The sequence below is a fragment of the Herpailurus yagouaroundi genome, unplaced genomic scaffold, assembly GCF_014898765.1.
Source record: "Herpailurus yagouaroundi ecotype Mexico unplaced genomic scaffold, PumYag 193, whole genome shotgun sequence".
NCBI lineage: Eukaryota > Metazoa > Chordata > Mammalia > Carnivora > Felidae > Herpailurus > Herpailurus yagouaroundi.
This window is the reverse complement of record NW_024412424.1, coordinates 4,368,849-4,382,920: the sequence shown is the minus strand read 5'-3', so window position 1 is coordinate 4,382,920 and position 14,072 is coordinate 4,368,849. Positions and strand designations below refer to the sequence as shown.

The 14,072-nt window shown below is 58.3% G+C and overlaps 1 protein-coding gene across 3 annotated transcripts in view; it reads right to left on the bottom strand.

The window, feature by feature from the left end:
• Positions 1–14,064, bottom strand: part of LIMD1 (LIM domain containing 1) — a 67,016-nt gene extending 52,952 nt beyond the window's left edge. Inside the window, exon 1 of one of the 3 annotated variants that reach the window (XM_040445104.1) lies at positions 12,167–14,064. In XM_040445104.1, coding sequence (XP_040301038.1) covers positions 12,167–13,565 — 1,399 coding nt within the window. In that variant the 5' untranslated portion in view covers positions 13,566–14,064. Of the gene's footprint in view, positions 1–3,815; positions 4,216–12,166 lie in introns of those variants that run through there. The other 2 variants (XM_040445102.1, XM_040445105.1) reach the window with 2 other exon arrangements.
• Between the last annotated feature and the right edge of the window lie 8 nt (positions 14,065–14,072).

The window sequence follows — 14,072 nt, the reverse complement described above, 5'->3', positions numbered from 1 at the left end:
TAAAATAAAATAAAATAAAATAAAATAAAATAAAATAAAATAAAATAAAATAAAAACACAGCCACAAATTCCTCGACGCTCCTTCCATCCACAGGTGGGGAGTCTGCCACCCCTCCCCCATTCAGGCACAGGTGACTGCTTTCGCCAACGGTGTGCAGCAGAAGTGACACAAAGCCACTACCACGGCTGGGTCAGAAAAGGCCACGCGGCAGAAAGGCCCCGGGCCTGCCCTCCAATACCCAGTGCGGAGACTGAAACCCCACAAACAAAGCACACAGCTGGGCTGAGGCCCCGCTGGCTTACTCAGCATCGGATCCCTTCTTCCTGCTGCCCTCCCCCTTCCCTTCCTTTGCTCTCTGGCTCTAAACTAGGGCAGGGCTGCCTCGCCCCACACCCACACAGCCACTGACACCGAGGGGCGGCAGCCGGGGGCCACAGGCCGAGGAGGGAGGGCTGGCTCTAACACTGCACTGACCTCCGAGGCCAGCCCCCAAAGGGCCTCTGTCTAAGCCCCACCGCCAGAGAGGACGGCATCGGCCACGCCGGAACGGGCCGCAGGCAATCGGGCCTTTGGAGGCTCCTTGGGAAAGCCACCCATCTCGGCTCCCCTTTACACCCAGGCGAGGCCTCCACAGCCCAGCCAGAGGCGCGGGGTACAGGCCCCTGTTGGCCGGGGCCCAGAGGAGCCCAGTCCCGGGGGGCCTTCCGCCACCTCTCTTACTAGAAACACCATCTTTCCTTTCTCGAAGGACAGCGAGGGGACGTGCAGTCCCCCTGGATGTCCCTCCTGTCCTCGTGAAACTCAGTGTGTTTAAGGTCCTGGAACATTGGCTCAGCTACGAGGACCACCTGCTCAGATCACAGAGTACCTTCTTCCTCCATCAGAACAGACACACTTCAAGGGGCTGTGAGGGCCATCTCGTGTCCTCCTGCGGCGGGCACACAGCCTCAGTGCGCTTGTGTCGGGGCGGTGGCGACTGGACAGACTACATCTTAAGCACCTGTGAGCTTGGGGCGCCTGGGTGGTTCAGTGGGTTGAGCATCTGACTTTGGCTTGGGTCATGATCTCGTGGTTCGTGAGTCGGAGCCCCGCATCGGGCTCTCTCCTGTCAGTGCAGAGCCTGCTTGGGATCCTCTGTCCCCCCTCTCCCTCTGCCTGTCCCCGCTTGCACTCTCAAATATAAATAAACAAACAAAGTAACAAACACTAAACACAGAACTAATGTAAAAATATTAATGAGCTGTTTGACATTTTTTCGCCATATCAAGTCTGGCCCAGAGGAGATATCACCCTTAGAGCACATCTCACGGGGACCGGCACACTCTGAAGTCCTTCCCAGCTGCTGGACAGTGCAGATCTATGTTAATTAATTTAGTCTTCCCACCAGCCATGCCCGCGTTTTCCTGACGGGGAAATTGAGGCACAAAGGCCGTCGAAGAGTCGGCCCGGGGCCGATCGAGAGCCCACAAGCAGTTCCGCAAATTCTGACTTCAGGACAAGATGAACGCCCTCTCAGATAAGAACACACACGTCTGCCTGCCGGCACCTCCCCCTGCTCCTGTCCAAACTTCCCCGGGACTCTGGGCCCCGCAGTTCTGCCACCCGGACCACGGCATCCCAGCCTCTTCCGGCCACTCCGGTCCTGGGCTACCCGGAGCATCTTCCACCCCGGTGGCACCTCGTCCAGGTGCCTCCGGGTCAGGGTGAGGTGTGCCTGCCTCCCACGCACGCCCCGGCATGTGCGCGTGGGGTGTGGAGGGGCCCCGGGGTGTGCGTGCACCACAGCAGGAACGTCCCCACTCAAAGGGCCGGCACTCAGGAGGGAGTCGGGGACTCTTCTCATCCCTCTGCTGGCCACGGTGTTCATTCATTGATTCAGCAAGTCTTTGCCTCACGCCTGCCGGGTGCCAGCCACTGCCCTGGGCCCTGGCACACAAGGACGAACAGAAGGGACGCCCCCCGCCCCCGCTCATGGAGCCCACATCCCAGCAAGTGGAGCTAAGCAACAGGTCTGGGCACAAAGCAAGCCCCGCAAATCCTAATTCCGCCTCCTGTATACAGTAGGTGTTCCCTAATGACCGTGGAGGGAGTATGTCATCTGGGCCTGGAACTGGATGTGGTGACGGACAGAGGTGGGGGAGGGGCAGCCGAGAGCCCCGGGGACCCAGCAGGAGAGCCAGTGACCCGGTCGCTGGGGGGGTCACGCCCACAAGCCTAGCCTCAGGACTCCAGAGCCCCACCCGGCCAAGCTAAGGCAAGAGCGGTCCAGAGACTCACCCCGGTTTCATGCTCTCTGGCTGAAATTCCCTTCTCAAAACGTGGCCAAGTGTCAAGTCCACCCCAAGGTCCAGAGCGTCTCCCAAGTTTAGCAGGCACCGGGGGTTCAGCACCTCCAAGGTTCAGCCGCGTGGCGCACCCAAGTCCCGGCCCGAGCAGCTCAGCCTTCCGCCCTGATCGGCTGTCAGAGCGTCACAACCGCCGCCGGGCACAAGGGGACACAGCAATGGCATTGTGGCCTCCACGGTTTCCCAGTCCACTGCTGCTGAGCCAACGGTGGATTTGTGACTGAAACATCTCAACGTCTCTAGGTTTTTATTTATTTTTGAGAGAGAGAGAGAGAGATCGAGAGAGAAAACATGCGAGCGAGTGGGTTAGGGGCAGACAGAGGGGGAGACACGGAATCCGAGGCAGGCTCCAGGCTCCGAGCTGTCAGCACAGAGCCCGACGCGGGGCTCGCACCCAAGACCTGGAGATCATGACCTGAGCCGAAGTCGGACGCTTCACCGGCTGAGCCACCCAGGCGCCCCCGAGACGTCTTAACTTTTTATTCTTCTACACACCAGGCCCTGTGTTTTGTACTTAGAATCTTATCATTAATTTGGTGTTGGATTTTACTTCCTCATTTTCCTTATTATTCTCAAGTGCCACTTTACATGAGCTTAAGTGTTTTTCCCCCAAGAATGTGGTTTTGATCTCACGAGTGAAGTCAGTTAAGAGCATTATTAGTGGGAGAAGGGCATTTCAGGGTCCCCCCGGTTGGGGACAGTGACCTGGAGGAGGGACCCGGCAGGGCCAACTTGAAGAAGTGCCTGCCGTCACCAACCCCTCGCCTGCTGCCCGGGGAGTGTGCGCTCACACACACGTTTTTTTCACGCGCTCTCCATCCCGGGCTTCTCTGCCAAGAGCCCTGAACCCATCACTGGCTCGCGGCGCCGGGAGGGGAACAGAATGATAAAGAGCACAGGACATCCAGTCCCCATGAGGTGAGGAAACCGAGGGCAAAAAACGAGAAGCCAGATGCCCAAACTGGCACCGTCGGTGAGTGGCACAAGCAGGCTGGCCGCCAGCACGTTGACGGTGATGGGGACTCTGTCAGCAGACGCCCTGGAGTCCACCGTGGCCAGCGGTCGGCAGGGCTGCCCCCCGAGCCCATCTTTCCAAATTCGCCACCTCCCTGCCTCATCAGGAAGCGATGCAAGCCACAGAGGGGGGGGAGAGAGAACGGGCCGGGCGATGTTTCAGCAGACGCGAGAGCTCCACCCAGATGCCCTGGGCGAGCCCTGACCATCCTGCGAGCAAACACGGTCACAACTTGGTCCCACCCTGCCGGAAGGGGGGCTCGAGAGAACAGGGAGGCTGCTATTATGGTCAGAGGGACTTTGGTCAGCAAAAGGCAAGCAAGCGTGCTACTGTGTGCATGCCGAAATGACCGTCACATGCTGTCCGGGCCAAAGCCCGCTGGGATGTGTGTGCGCCCCCAGACTCAGGGCCTGCATTATTAGCGGGCTGCCTCAGCCACCCATCCTCAAATTACCTGGGTCTTTACATTTCCCAGGGTTGGCTGAAGGGCAGACGCACACTGAACTCGAGGCCCCTCCTCTCCAGTGACAGCGGCAGGGCAGGCTTCCAGAACCTTTCATACGCTGCGGATACGTGCGTGGGGGAGAAAAGATGAAGGTCCCTGATATGCTCCCAACAGACTTCCAGTAACCGGGAGTAACCAGTCCTCGCTCTCCTGGGACGCGCAGAGTTGAGTCACAGACCAAGAAAGATGAGGAGGGAACTTGGCCAAGTCTAAACTCATGGCTCTCAAAACTTAAAAATAGCCCGGCTGTGGACCCTAAAGTATTCCCTTTGAAACACTCGAGCAGAAGGTCTCCAGCCTTCCAACGTGACCCTGACATTCCGTGTCCAGCTGGCTTCCCTGGGAGGGGACAAGTGCAAAACAAAACCTGAAGCAGATATAAATATTTGCTGGCAAGTACTACCCTTGCCATTAACGGGCCTTGGGAATTTTGGAGGCCTGCTTTGTTTTCGGGAAAGGTCTCTGTTCAGTTTGCCGGATGGGCCCGAAGCATCATTTCGTCCAACGTTTGCTTCTAAGCATCGCACACAGTCTGGGGTTGACCCTGATCCTTCTTTATTTATTTTTTTGGGGGGGGGGGTGCAAGTGAGCAAGGGGCAAAGAGAGACAGAATCCCAGGAGAGGCAGAGGGAGCCAGAAAGAGGCACAGAGAGAGAGACAGAGAGAGAGGGAAGCAGGGCTCACCCAAAGCGGAGCTCGAGCTCACCTGAAGCAGGTGAACCAGCCCTCCGTCAGCCACGCTCCTCAACAAATGTATTCAGCAGGGTACCTGACCTCAGTTTGCCCACCTATAAAATGGGGCTAGTGAAGTACAGTTATCGGAAGGGTCGAACAAGCCGACGCACGTAAGATGACGGAAAAGTGCCTGGCACAGGGCAATACGCTTTAGCAAAACCATCTCAGGGCCGTAACCCCAGCTACAAATCCCTTCCCTGCTCCCTTCACACCGCAGCGGAAGGCCCTCCACTCCTCCAGCAGACAGCCACCGAGCACCCACTTTGTGGGGCCCTGACAGTGCCGGGCCCTGAGGCCACTCTCCAGTGTCCGATGACCCAGCACCACCAAGGACATCACAGGAGTCCAGGGAGGAAGCCTGGGCCACGCCAGCAAAAACAAGATCAGCGAACCCCGCAGCCGGTGCTACTTACTGTCCCCCTAAGTTGAGGACCCCGAGTTTAATTAGAGTGAGAGCCTCAAAAGGCCTCAGGGTGGACGACCGGTGTGACACCAGTGGCTCGCCCTCCTAGAGACCTTTCCTTCCAAATCTCACTCTCCTCAGACGCACTCTGCGGAGCAAAGGGACCTCCAGCCGAGCGAAGGCTTCTGCGTCCGGCCCAGGAGCCAAGAATGACAGCACGTGACGCGCCCCGAATCGCAGCGGGCTCTAGCCGCGACCGTGCACCGGAACCTCTGCAGAAAATTGTAACGCCGATTATTCCAAGGGTGGCCGGCGTGGCAGGGATTTACGGTTCCCGTTTCCACTGGATGTATTTTCCAGATCCCCTAAAATGAAAACAATTACCATTCGCCATAGCAAACGCAAGCGCAACTTAAGACACGGAAGCACTCTGCTTCCCCAGAGGCCCGGACAGGGCACGGCACGCCAGGCTGGCCGGGCTCCCACCACCGCTGACAGTGCTGTGCCCGGTTACTCGGTCTGCTAAAATCCAGGCACCCGAGGGTCCCCAAAGCCACAGCCACAGCCCTTCGGGCTGGGACGAGCCCTCCGAGGTCAGCTTTGTCTCCGCGCTGAGGGAGGGCGGCGTGCCCGGTGTCCCACCCGGGGCCACTGGTAAATCAGGCGCGGGACGCCCGCTTTCCTCACTCCCCAGATTGGGCCTTTCTTGCCCAGTTCTGCGTCCTGGGGTGGGAGTCATAAGCCAATAAACGTAAAGAAATATAACTTTAAAAAAAAAAAACCAAAACACTCCGGCAAGAAGTGCCACACTGTAAGGTCCATTTCATGCTGTGGATTCGTTGTTTAAGTTTTTTTTTTTTAATGTTTATTTTTGAGAGAGAGAGAGAGAGAGAGAGCCAGGGAGGGGGCAGAGAGAAAGAGGGAGACACAGAATCCGAAGCAGGCTCCAGGCTCTGAGCTGTCAGCACAGAGCCCAACGCGGGGCTTGAACTCACGGACCGCGAGATCACGACCTGAGCCGAAGTTGGACGCTCAACCGACTGAGCCACCCAAGTGCTCCCATGCTGTCAACTATTAATGGAAACAACAAGACATTCCTTCCTGGCCACAGAGGAATAGAGGAGAAACATACTATCCCAAAGAGGGAGGACCGCAGAGGGTCACGGCACACGCTGTGGGAAACCGAGGTCAGGGCTTGTCAGGGTTCATCAGGGCTCAGCTGGAGACCCCCTCCCTGAGTAGGGTCACAGGGGCAGGCAGCTCTGTGTGCCACAAGGGCGCCGGCTGGGGAAGTCCCCGAGGACAGGGACCCTGTGAGGGAGGAGTTCCAGGAGCTTGGGGACCGCCAGCGAGGCCGGTGTGATGGGGCTGGTGAGCACAGTACAGCAGGGCAGGGCCCGAGTGTGGGCCCGATGGCTACAGTGCAAGCCGTGTGCTGTCACCGCCACTCACGTTCTTGCCTCGATCTGGTCACGCGGGTGCTCACGCGGGTGCGTTCACTTTGTGGGCACCTACCCTATGTGTATACTAGACGTCGATAAAAAGTTACAAAACATATGCCTTCCTGGGGCACCTGGGAGGCTCAGTCCGTTAAGTATCCGACTCCTGATTTCGGCTCAGGTCGTGATCTCAAGGTTTGTGGGTTCGAGCCCCACGTCGGAGCCTGCTTAGGATCCTCTCTCTCTCTCTCTTTCTCTGCCCCTACCTTGCTCATGCCCTCTCTCTCTCTCCCTCAAAATAAATAAGTAAACATTTTTTTCAAAATACACGTGCCTTCCTGATTTTGAGGAGGTTACCTGGTCTACTAAAGACCAGGCACGCAGGCAGGGCCATTCTCGGGAGGAGGTTGTAGGCTGATTATAGGCTCCTGGGCACAGGCGGGTCGGCCGCTGCGTCAGGAAGGCCCACGGGATGGGGCGCCTGGGTGGCTCAGTCGGTTGAGCGGCCGACTTCGGCTCAGGTCATGATCTCACCGCTCGTGAGTTCAAGACCCGCGTCGGGCTCTGTGCTGACAGCTCGGAGCCTGGAGCCTGCTTCGGATTCCATGTCTCCCTCCCCCGCTCCTGCTGTCTCTCAAAAATAAATAAATGTTAACAAAAAAAAACAATAAAAAAGAAAAGGAGGGTCCAGGGGAGACAGGAAAACTCAGGGCAGAGCCGGCCTCTTCTCTGTGTCCATGCGGCGCAGGGCGGGGGGTCTCCATCCATTCACTGGGTGTTGGAGACCCTACAACGAACCTCTTCTTGCCTCTGCAGCCCCTGGTGCCTGACCGAGTCTGGCAGAGCCCCTTCCCCTGCGGGGCTTCAGTGGGCTTCTCTCTGACCCCCAGACCCACCACAGGGAGGGAAAGCATGGCGGCAGGGGTGGGGGGTGCTACAGGCCCAGAGGCCCCCGCAGCAGCTGGGTGGGGAGTGAATCTGGAGGGGCCGACGGAGCAACAAACACAGAGCTAAGAGACGGCCCGGTCCCACCAGGGGAGCCGTCAGAGCCCAAACGGGGTGGAAGCACCACCACTGACGCCTGTGTGGTCCTGAGCAAGTCCCGAGCCTCAGTTTCCCAACTGCGAACAGAGACTACCGGTGTCTGTGAAAGTCAACACAGAGCGCATACCCGACGCCAGCCGCGTCACGGGCACTCGACGGACGGTCGCTAGGATTAGAACCACGGGGCCCAAAGGTCACTGCAAAAGGGGTCTGGTCTGCCTGATGCCGGGGGCTGCGGTGGCCCCTTTAATGGGCTGCCCAGACCCCCCTTCACCGAATGGGCTGTGGCCTGGCTGCCTGGGGTGCAGCCGGAGGGAGGCCTCGCCTGTCCTCCCCTCGGGCTCTGTCCCAGCCACAAGGAGCCGCCTCGCCCAAGGTCAAGTGCTTCCCAGGGCGGCCCACCATGGATGACTGATCCACGGGGGAGCGTGAAGGCCTGGAGATCTTGCCCCAGCTCGGGACAGCTCTGAAGGGCTTTTCCAGCTCCCGAGCTCCCTGCGGGGTGGGCCCAGGCCTGTCAGGCCCGCGCTGCAGCTGAAGCCCTCCTCTACCCACGCCTGCGTCCTTCCCCTCCTTCCAAGGGCACCCCCAGGGGAGCCCCCTGTCCTCTAAACTGTCTGAGTCAGCTTCCTGGGAAACCCAGGCTGTGACAGGTGGCTTATTTGTACCCTTTTTCCTTGGGAAGTGGGGAGGGAACCAGTGTGAGGAAGACAGTGGATACAATGGAGGAAGAGGCCAGGAAGAGCCAACAAAAGGCACGGTGACCTCTTCTCTTCCTCTGCCGTATAAACAGCGGTGTTAAAGCAGGAGCCACACTGCACCGGGCAAACCACTAACACTCTCCAAGCAGCGTCGAGAGTCCGTCCGTCCTTGCCTGTCTCCGCACGGACGGAAAGACACAAAGGGGCCACCGAGGAACACAGAAGAAAGAGCAGGGAGAAGCGGTGGCTAGGACCACGTCGTACCAAGCCCACAAAGACGGCCAAGGAAAGTGCCAGAAGCGTCCTTGGAGAGGAGTTGACCAATTACTGGAAACTGAGGTGTCTTCAGACCTACGTGTTCTCAAAGGCAACAGCAGGGATTCACGAGCCCTTCCCACGGTGTAAACGCCCAAAGGGACGCCTTTGTGAGACCCAGGAAACGGCCCAAGTAACCAACCCAAACATCTACTTTGCTTGGCTTCCGGCTGGAACCACATCCACTCTGATGGTAATGGTTACATTACCCTGAGTCTCTGGGGAGAGCCCCGTCTCGAAAGATATTCTTCTATTTGCAAATAAAAGTGCATCATAATGTAAGAAATGCCGCATGTGAGGCAGACACAATCTTCCAAATAACGCCAGATCTAAGGAAGGGGAGGCATCCGTGTGGTGAGCCCCTCAGCTGGTCCACACACTTTGCGCTACGGATGAAACGGTGAGGCCTGGAAGGGAACCGAGTTTGTTCAAGGTCACGTGGCAGGGCTGGACCAAGAACTGACCGCCAGAGGCTCCGGTGAGAGACTTCCTCCTCGGCCACACGGCTGGTCACGGAAGAGCGAGTGGCACCCCAGTTGTCAAAGCAAGTGCGGGGCCCCTCCCCCCGGGTGGGGGACACTGTGGTCCCCGCGCAATCTCTGCAGACAGCAGCCAGGCAACACAGAAAGGGCCCAAGGCCCCAGCCCTGCAACCCCACCCCCCGGGGAGTTTATCCCAAAGCTGGGCCTGCGTCCTACACACGGGCCCGTCTCACAGGCCACCAGAGGGGACCGTTTACGTGACCCGGGGCATGTCTCTACAGTGGTGATGCTGAGCCAACTCCACACGTGCCGATGTATGACAGCTGCCAAGATGCACGGTTTCAGTGGCAAAGACAGAGAGCAGATGGACCGCACGGAGAACCATGGCTCACTCTCACACACACACACACACACACACACACACACACACATACACACACACGCTCATTACACCCAGGACGCTCAACCAGAAGCCCAGGTAGGAAGCATACGAATTTTTCACTGTGCGTGTTTTTGTGTCTTTTGAATTTTCTACACACAGATGTGACGCTTCGTCCAAAAGGAAACTACAATTCCACTTATGTGAATGATCCAGGCTAGGTAAACCCATAGACACAGGACGCATATTGGCGGTTGCCGGGGGCTGGGAGGGGCGGAGAGTGAGGAGCAATTAATTGCTTCGTGGGGGGATGGGGTGTCCTTTTGGGGTGACAAAAAGGTTTTGAAAACTATCAGAGTTGGTGTTTGGAAAACGCCGTGAGTGTACCAAATGCCGCTGAACCGTGTACTTTAAAATGGTTAACTTTACGGTGACATTTGCCGCAATTTAAAAAAAAACAAAACAAAAACAAAGGCAGACGAGTAAATAAGTTCCGACATAAAACAGTTTTCCGCATCTGTGCTTGGGAGGCAGCTTGGCAATGCTGGTTAGAGGCATGGGCATCACGGCCGAACTGCAGGGCTCAACTGCCAGCCCCACCCGGCGTCACCTGGGAGGCCTCGGTTAAGTAATCTAACTTCCCTGGGCTTTACCGTCCTAGTTGGCGAGAGAGGCATAATGACAGAACCCGCTTCCCAGGGTGCTTTCAACCAGTAAATAAAATGGTAGAAGGTAAGCGTCCAGCACAGGGCGCAGCACAGACTGGCCCCAGGGCCTTTGCCCCTGCCATCTGCCCACCGAGAACGCCCTTTCCTGGGACAAATGCTGCTCCTTCAGGCCTTTCCTCAAATGCCACCTTCCTGATGGGGCGTTCCTTGATCCCCTGAGTTAAAACCGGAAACCGCCCTGCCAACACCCACCCCGGGGTTCTGTCTCCTCCTCCACCCCTGTCTCTCCCCAGGGCTTGATTACTTAGTTGGTCCATCTCCTGTCTCCTTCCACTGCACTGTCTGTCCTGTTCACTATGTAGGCCAAGGCCTCGAACAGAGCACGTCCCGAGGCAGGTGATCAATAAATACATGTCGAATGACTGGCGTTAGCGAATACCTTGGTCCCGATCCGGTGTGTAAGCCTGCCTCCCTGACAAAATAAAACTGCTGTTTTGTTGTCTAACGACCTTGAAAATAAAAATTAAACCTAAGCGAGGTGCCTGGATGGCTCAGTCGGTTGAGCATCTGACTTCAGCTCAGGTCATGATCTCATGGTTCATGAGTTTGAGCCCCGCGTCGGGCTCTGTGCTGACAGCTCAGAGCCTGGAGCCTGCTTCGGATTCTGTGTCTCCCTCTCTCTCTCCCTCTCTCAAAAATAAAGATTAAAAACAATTTTTTTTAAATTAAGCATAAGTTTACATTTAAAACCCAGTGTTTCCAGCTAAGTATTATTCCCCAAGGGGTGAATCTGCAAAGGAAAAGAGAGAGCCGTAAGACAGTGCCATGCGCTCTGAAACATAAACCAAAGAAGTCACCCCAGTTTCCGAGCGCCCACTGTGTCATGAGAGCTGGTCCCATGAGCCTTCAGGAGGATAAGGAGCACAGTGCACCCATGGGCCCCTGGGACCCCGTCCCTCCAGGCACCCTAGGCCAGAGCCGGTCATTCACGGAGAACAGGGCAGGCTAAAAACAGGTAGGCCTTTCCCAGTGCCCTGCCCTCCTCCGTGGGGCACAGCGGCCACCCTCACGGGACTCAGCTTCCCAAGGCTCTCAGCCCTCAGATGGGGAAATCAAGACCCCAATTATTCAGAGCTCAAAAACGGAAGAAAAAAAAAAAAGACAAAAACAACCCTCAGACTCTTCTAAAAACAGGCTTTCTAGTTAGTTCTCCCATGAGACCACGGTGTCGTTACCCCACAGGGCAAGACGGCTGCCTCCAAACACTGCACAGAGAAAAAAAAAACCTGAAGCCCGCAGACTCCGAGAGTTTGAGGTTCCAAAAAGAGAATAAAACAAAACCGGAAACTGTGAGTAAAACCAGTAAGGAGCGTCTTCCACCCCACTGGGCGCCGTGGCTGTGGATGTCACCTGGCTGCGGGGCTGGAACCTCGGGTGGGGGCTGAGTTAGGAGACACCTAGCGCACAGGTGTCCGGCCCCTTCTCCCCCACGCCCCGTCCCCCCTCCAAGTTTCAGCAGGTGTGGGGTGGGGCCCTGTATCGTTTGCATTTCTAACCAGTCCCCAAGTGAAGGGGTCCAGCTGGTCCGGGGACTACACTTTGAGAACCACGGCTCGAGAATAGTCTTCTGTGTTAGTAGTGCAACTGCGCGCGTGCGCGCGCGCGCACACACACACACACACACACACACACACACACACACACGGCCAGAGAGAGCCCCTGCCCAACCACTGGTCTTCAAATAGCCAGACCAGCCTGGCCCAGAAGCACCGGCCCCCAGACGCTTGTCCATTCAAGTCCTGCATGAGCCAGTCACTGCCAAGAGGCTCTGAGGGCGCACCCAGAACCCCTGAAATCCGACGTCCCGTCATTTCCTTTTGAGAGCGGTCGTGGGCAACCCCACCCCGCTTCGCCTTTTGCACGTGCGTAATGCCTCAGCTACAAGATCCGCTTTCTGTTCAGGGATGCTTTCAAGTTTCTGAATCAGGAGATGCAGCTGAGAGAGGAAGCCACACCCCCCCCTAAAAAAAGAGTGCCACTCAAGGAGAGCGCGGCATCCCCGACAGGGAACCCCTCCCCCAAACGCAGGGACCTTATCACCCACGGTGGGCAATGCCACCTATCTGTCACTCACCAAAGTAATCGGCCTTCGGGTGACCATCCATCTCACGCTCCAGACGCTGAGTGAGGGCTTCTAACTTCAGTTCGGCGGCTGAGGGCCCAAGCTCGGGGCCCGGGATGAGGGTCTGGCAGGGCAGCCTCACCCTGGGGGGACTGGGGCTCTCCCGGAGCCCAGGCCCCAGGCTGCCATCAGATGACCAGCCGGAGGGGCCTTCTTTACAAGATAACTCAGGCGGGGTGGACATCACCGGATGGACAAGGCTGGTGGGGCTGAGCTTGGGACCAACGCCAGGGTCCGTGCAGACAGGCTTGGGACCCAGTCCAGGGGCCGCACCCGACGGCAAACCATCCACGCTGGCTGGTGAGGATGATGGGGAGGAACTAGAAAGGTAAGACTTGGGTCCATCTTGGAACCAGGCTTGAGGGTCCACAGTGGGTTTGGGCGTGGTGCCCGATACCTCGCTCCCCACGCCCAAGTTTGTTCTGGGAAGAGCTCCTTGGCTGGGGCAGCTCTGGGCCAAGGGTGCCAAGAAAGAAGGGGTCCTGGGCTGAGTGGGCCCCCTGAGGGCCCCGTTCTCCGGGCCGGGGGAAGAAAGGCCGGGGCTCACCCGCTGGGAAGAGGCGGTAGTCCAAAGCCCGGCTGGCTTCTCACAGCCGCGGCCACCAACACCGCCATCCTGGCCGGTCTCTGACGACTGGCTGGAGTTTGGGGCCAGCTGAGGCTGGTACAGGGGATGATCCCCGGAGGGTTTGGACAGCGGTGCTTCAGTAATCCCTGGGGTGCCAGGCCACCCACTCCCGACGCCCACCCTGATGCTGGGGGACACTCCCGGTTCATCAGCCCACTTTGGGCTCGCCAAAGAGAGGTTGTCATAATAGTCTCCGTGGGTGAGGCAGGAAGGATCCTCGCAGGGGCCGGGCTGGCGGAAAGCAGACATCTCCCAGCGTGCCAGGCTCTCCCTGGAGCCACAGTCCTGGCTGCCGTGGCTTCCGCTGCGGACATACGGCCTGGCCCTCTGGTCCTGGGGTGGATACAAGGGCTGCCCAGAGGCGACGGCGGTGGCCGTCCCAGGACCCGCTGTCGAGGCAGCGAGAGGGGGCTTGGTAGCACCATCCGGGGTCAGCTTGTGGCCCACAGCGGCATCCCGTCGGACCTGTGGGCCTGGGGGGCCCCCGCCGTTGACCGGACCTCTGACCCCCCTGGGCAAGGTCTCGTCCTGCAGAAGCTGTTGCTGCTGCTGGCGGTGGATCTTGGCCATCTTGGTGGCAAACACCCTGCGCGTTTCCTCAAACTCAGGGTTGTTGCCTGCCCCCTTGTCCACTCGGAAGAGTCCATCCTTGGAGGCCTCGTACATGTTCAGGTCCTCAATGAATTTGCTGGCCTCCAGGCCCAGGTCGCCGTACTTATCCATGTCGCAGGCGCGAGTCAGAACCTAGCCCAGGTGGCCGGTGTGTCGGTGAGCTCGGGGCGGGGGTGCGGGTTGTTGCAGTGGGGGCCGCGGCTCAGGTCCAGCCCAGGACAGTCAACGCCTTCCACCTGCCGGGCCTGAGAGTCATGACCCCAGGCCTGGGAGTCCGGCCGAAGTGGAGGCCTCAAGGCCGGCCGGCCCAAGTGTGCGTCCAACTCCCTTTCGCCTTGGAGGTGTCCACGTGGGGGCAGCTGGTGGCGCTTCACCGTCCCAGCTTGCCGTGCGTTCTTTTCTCCTTTTCAAATCGTAAAAGGAAAAAGAAATAGAAGAAGACAAATCCCCTCCGTAAGCAATCAAAGTCCGAAACGGGACGACGAGCGCAGCCTCTGGAGGGAGCCGGAGTGAAGCCGGCTCGGCGGGAGAGGGTGGAGGCCGCCGGACCGGCCGCGGCAGAGGCGCGGCGGCCGGAGGCGCAGGCACGTCCCGGGCGCCGGGCGCTCGCGGCTCCCC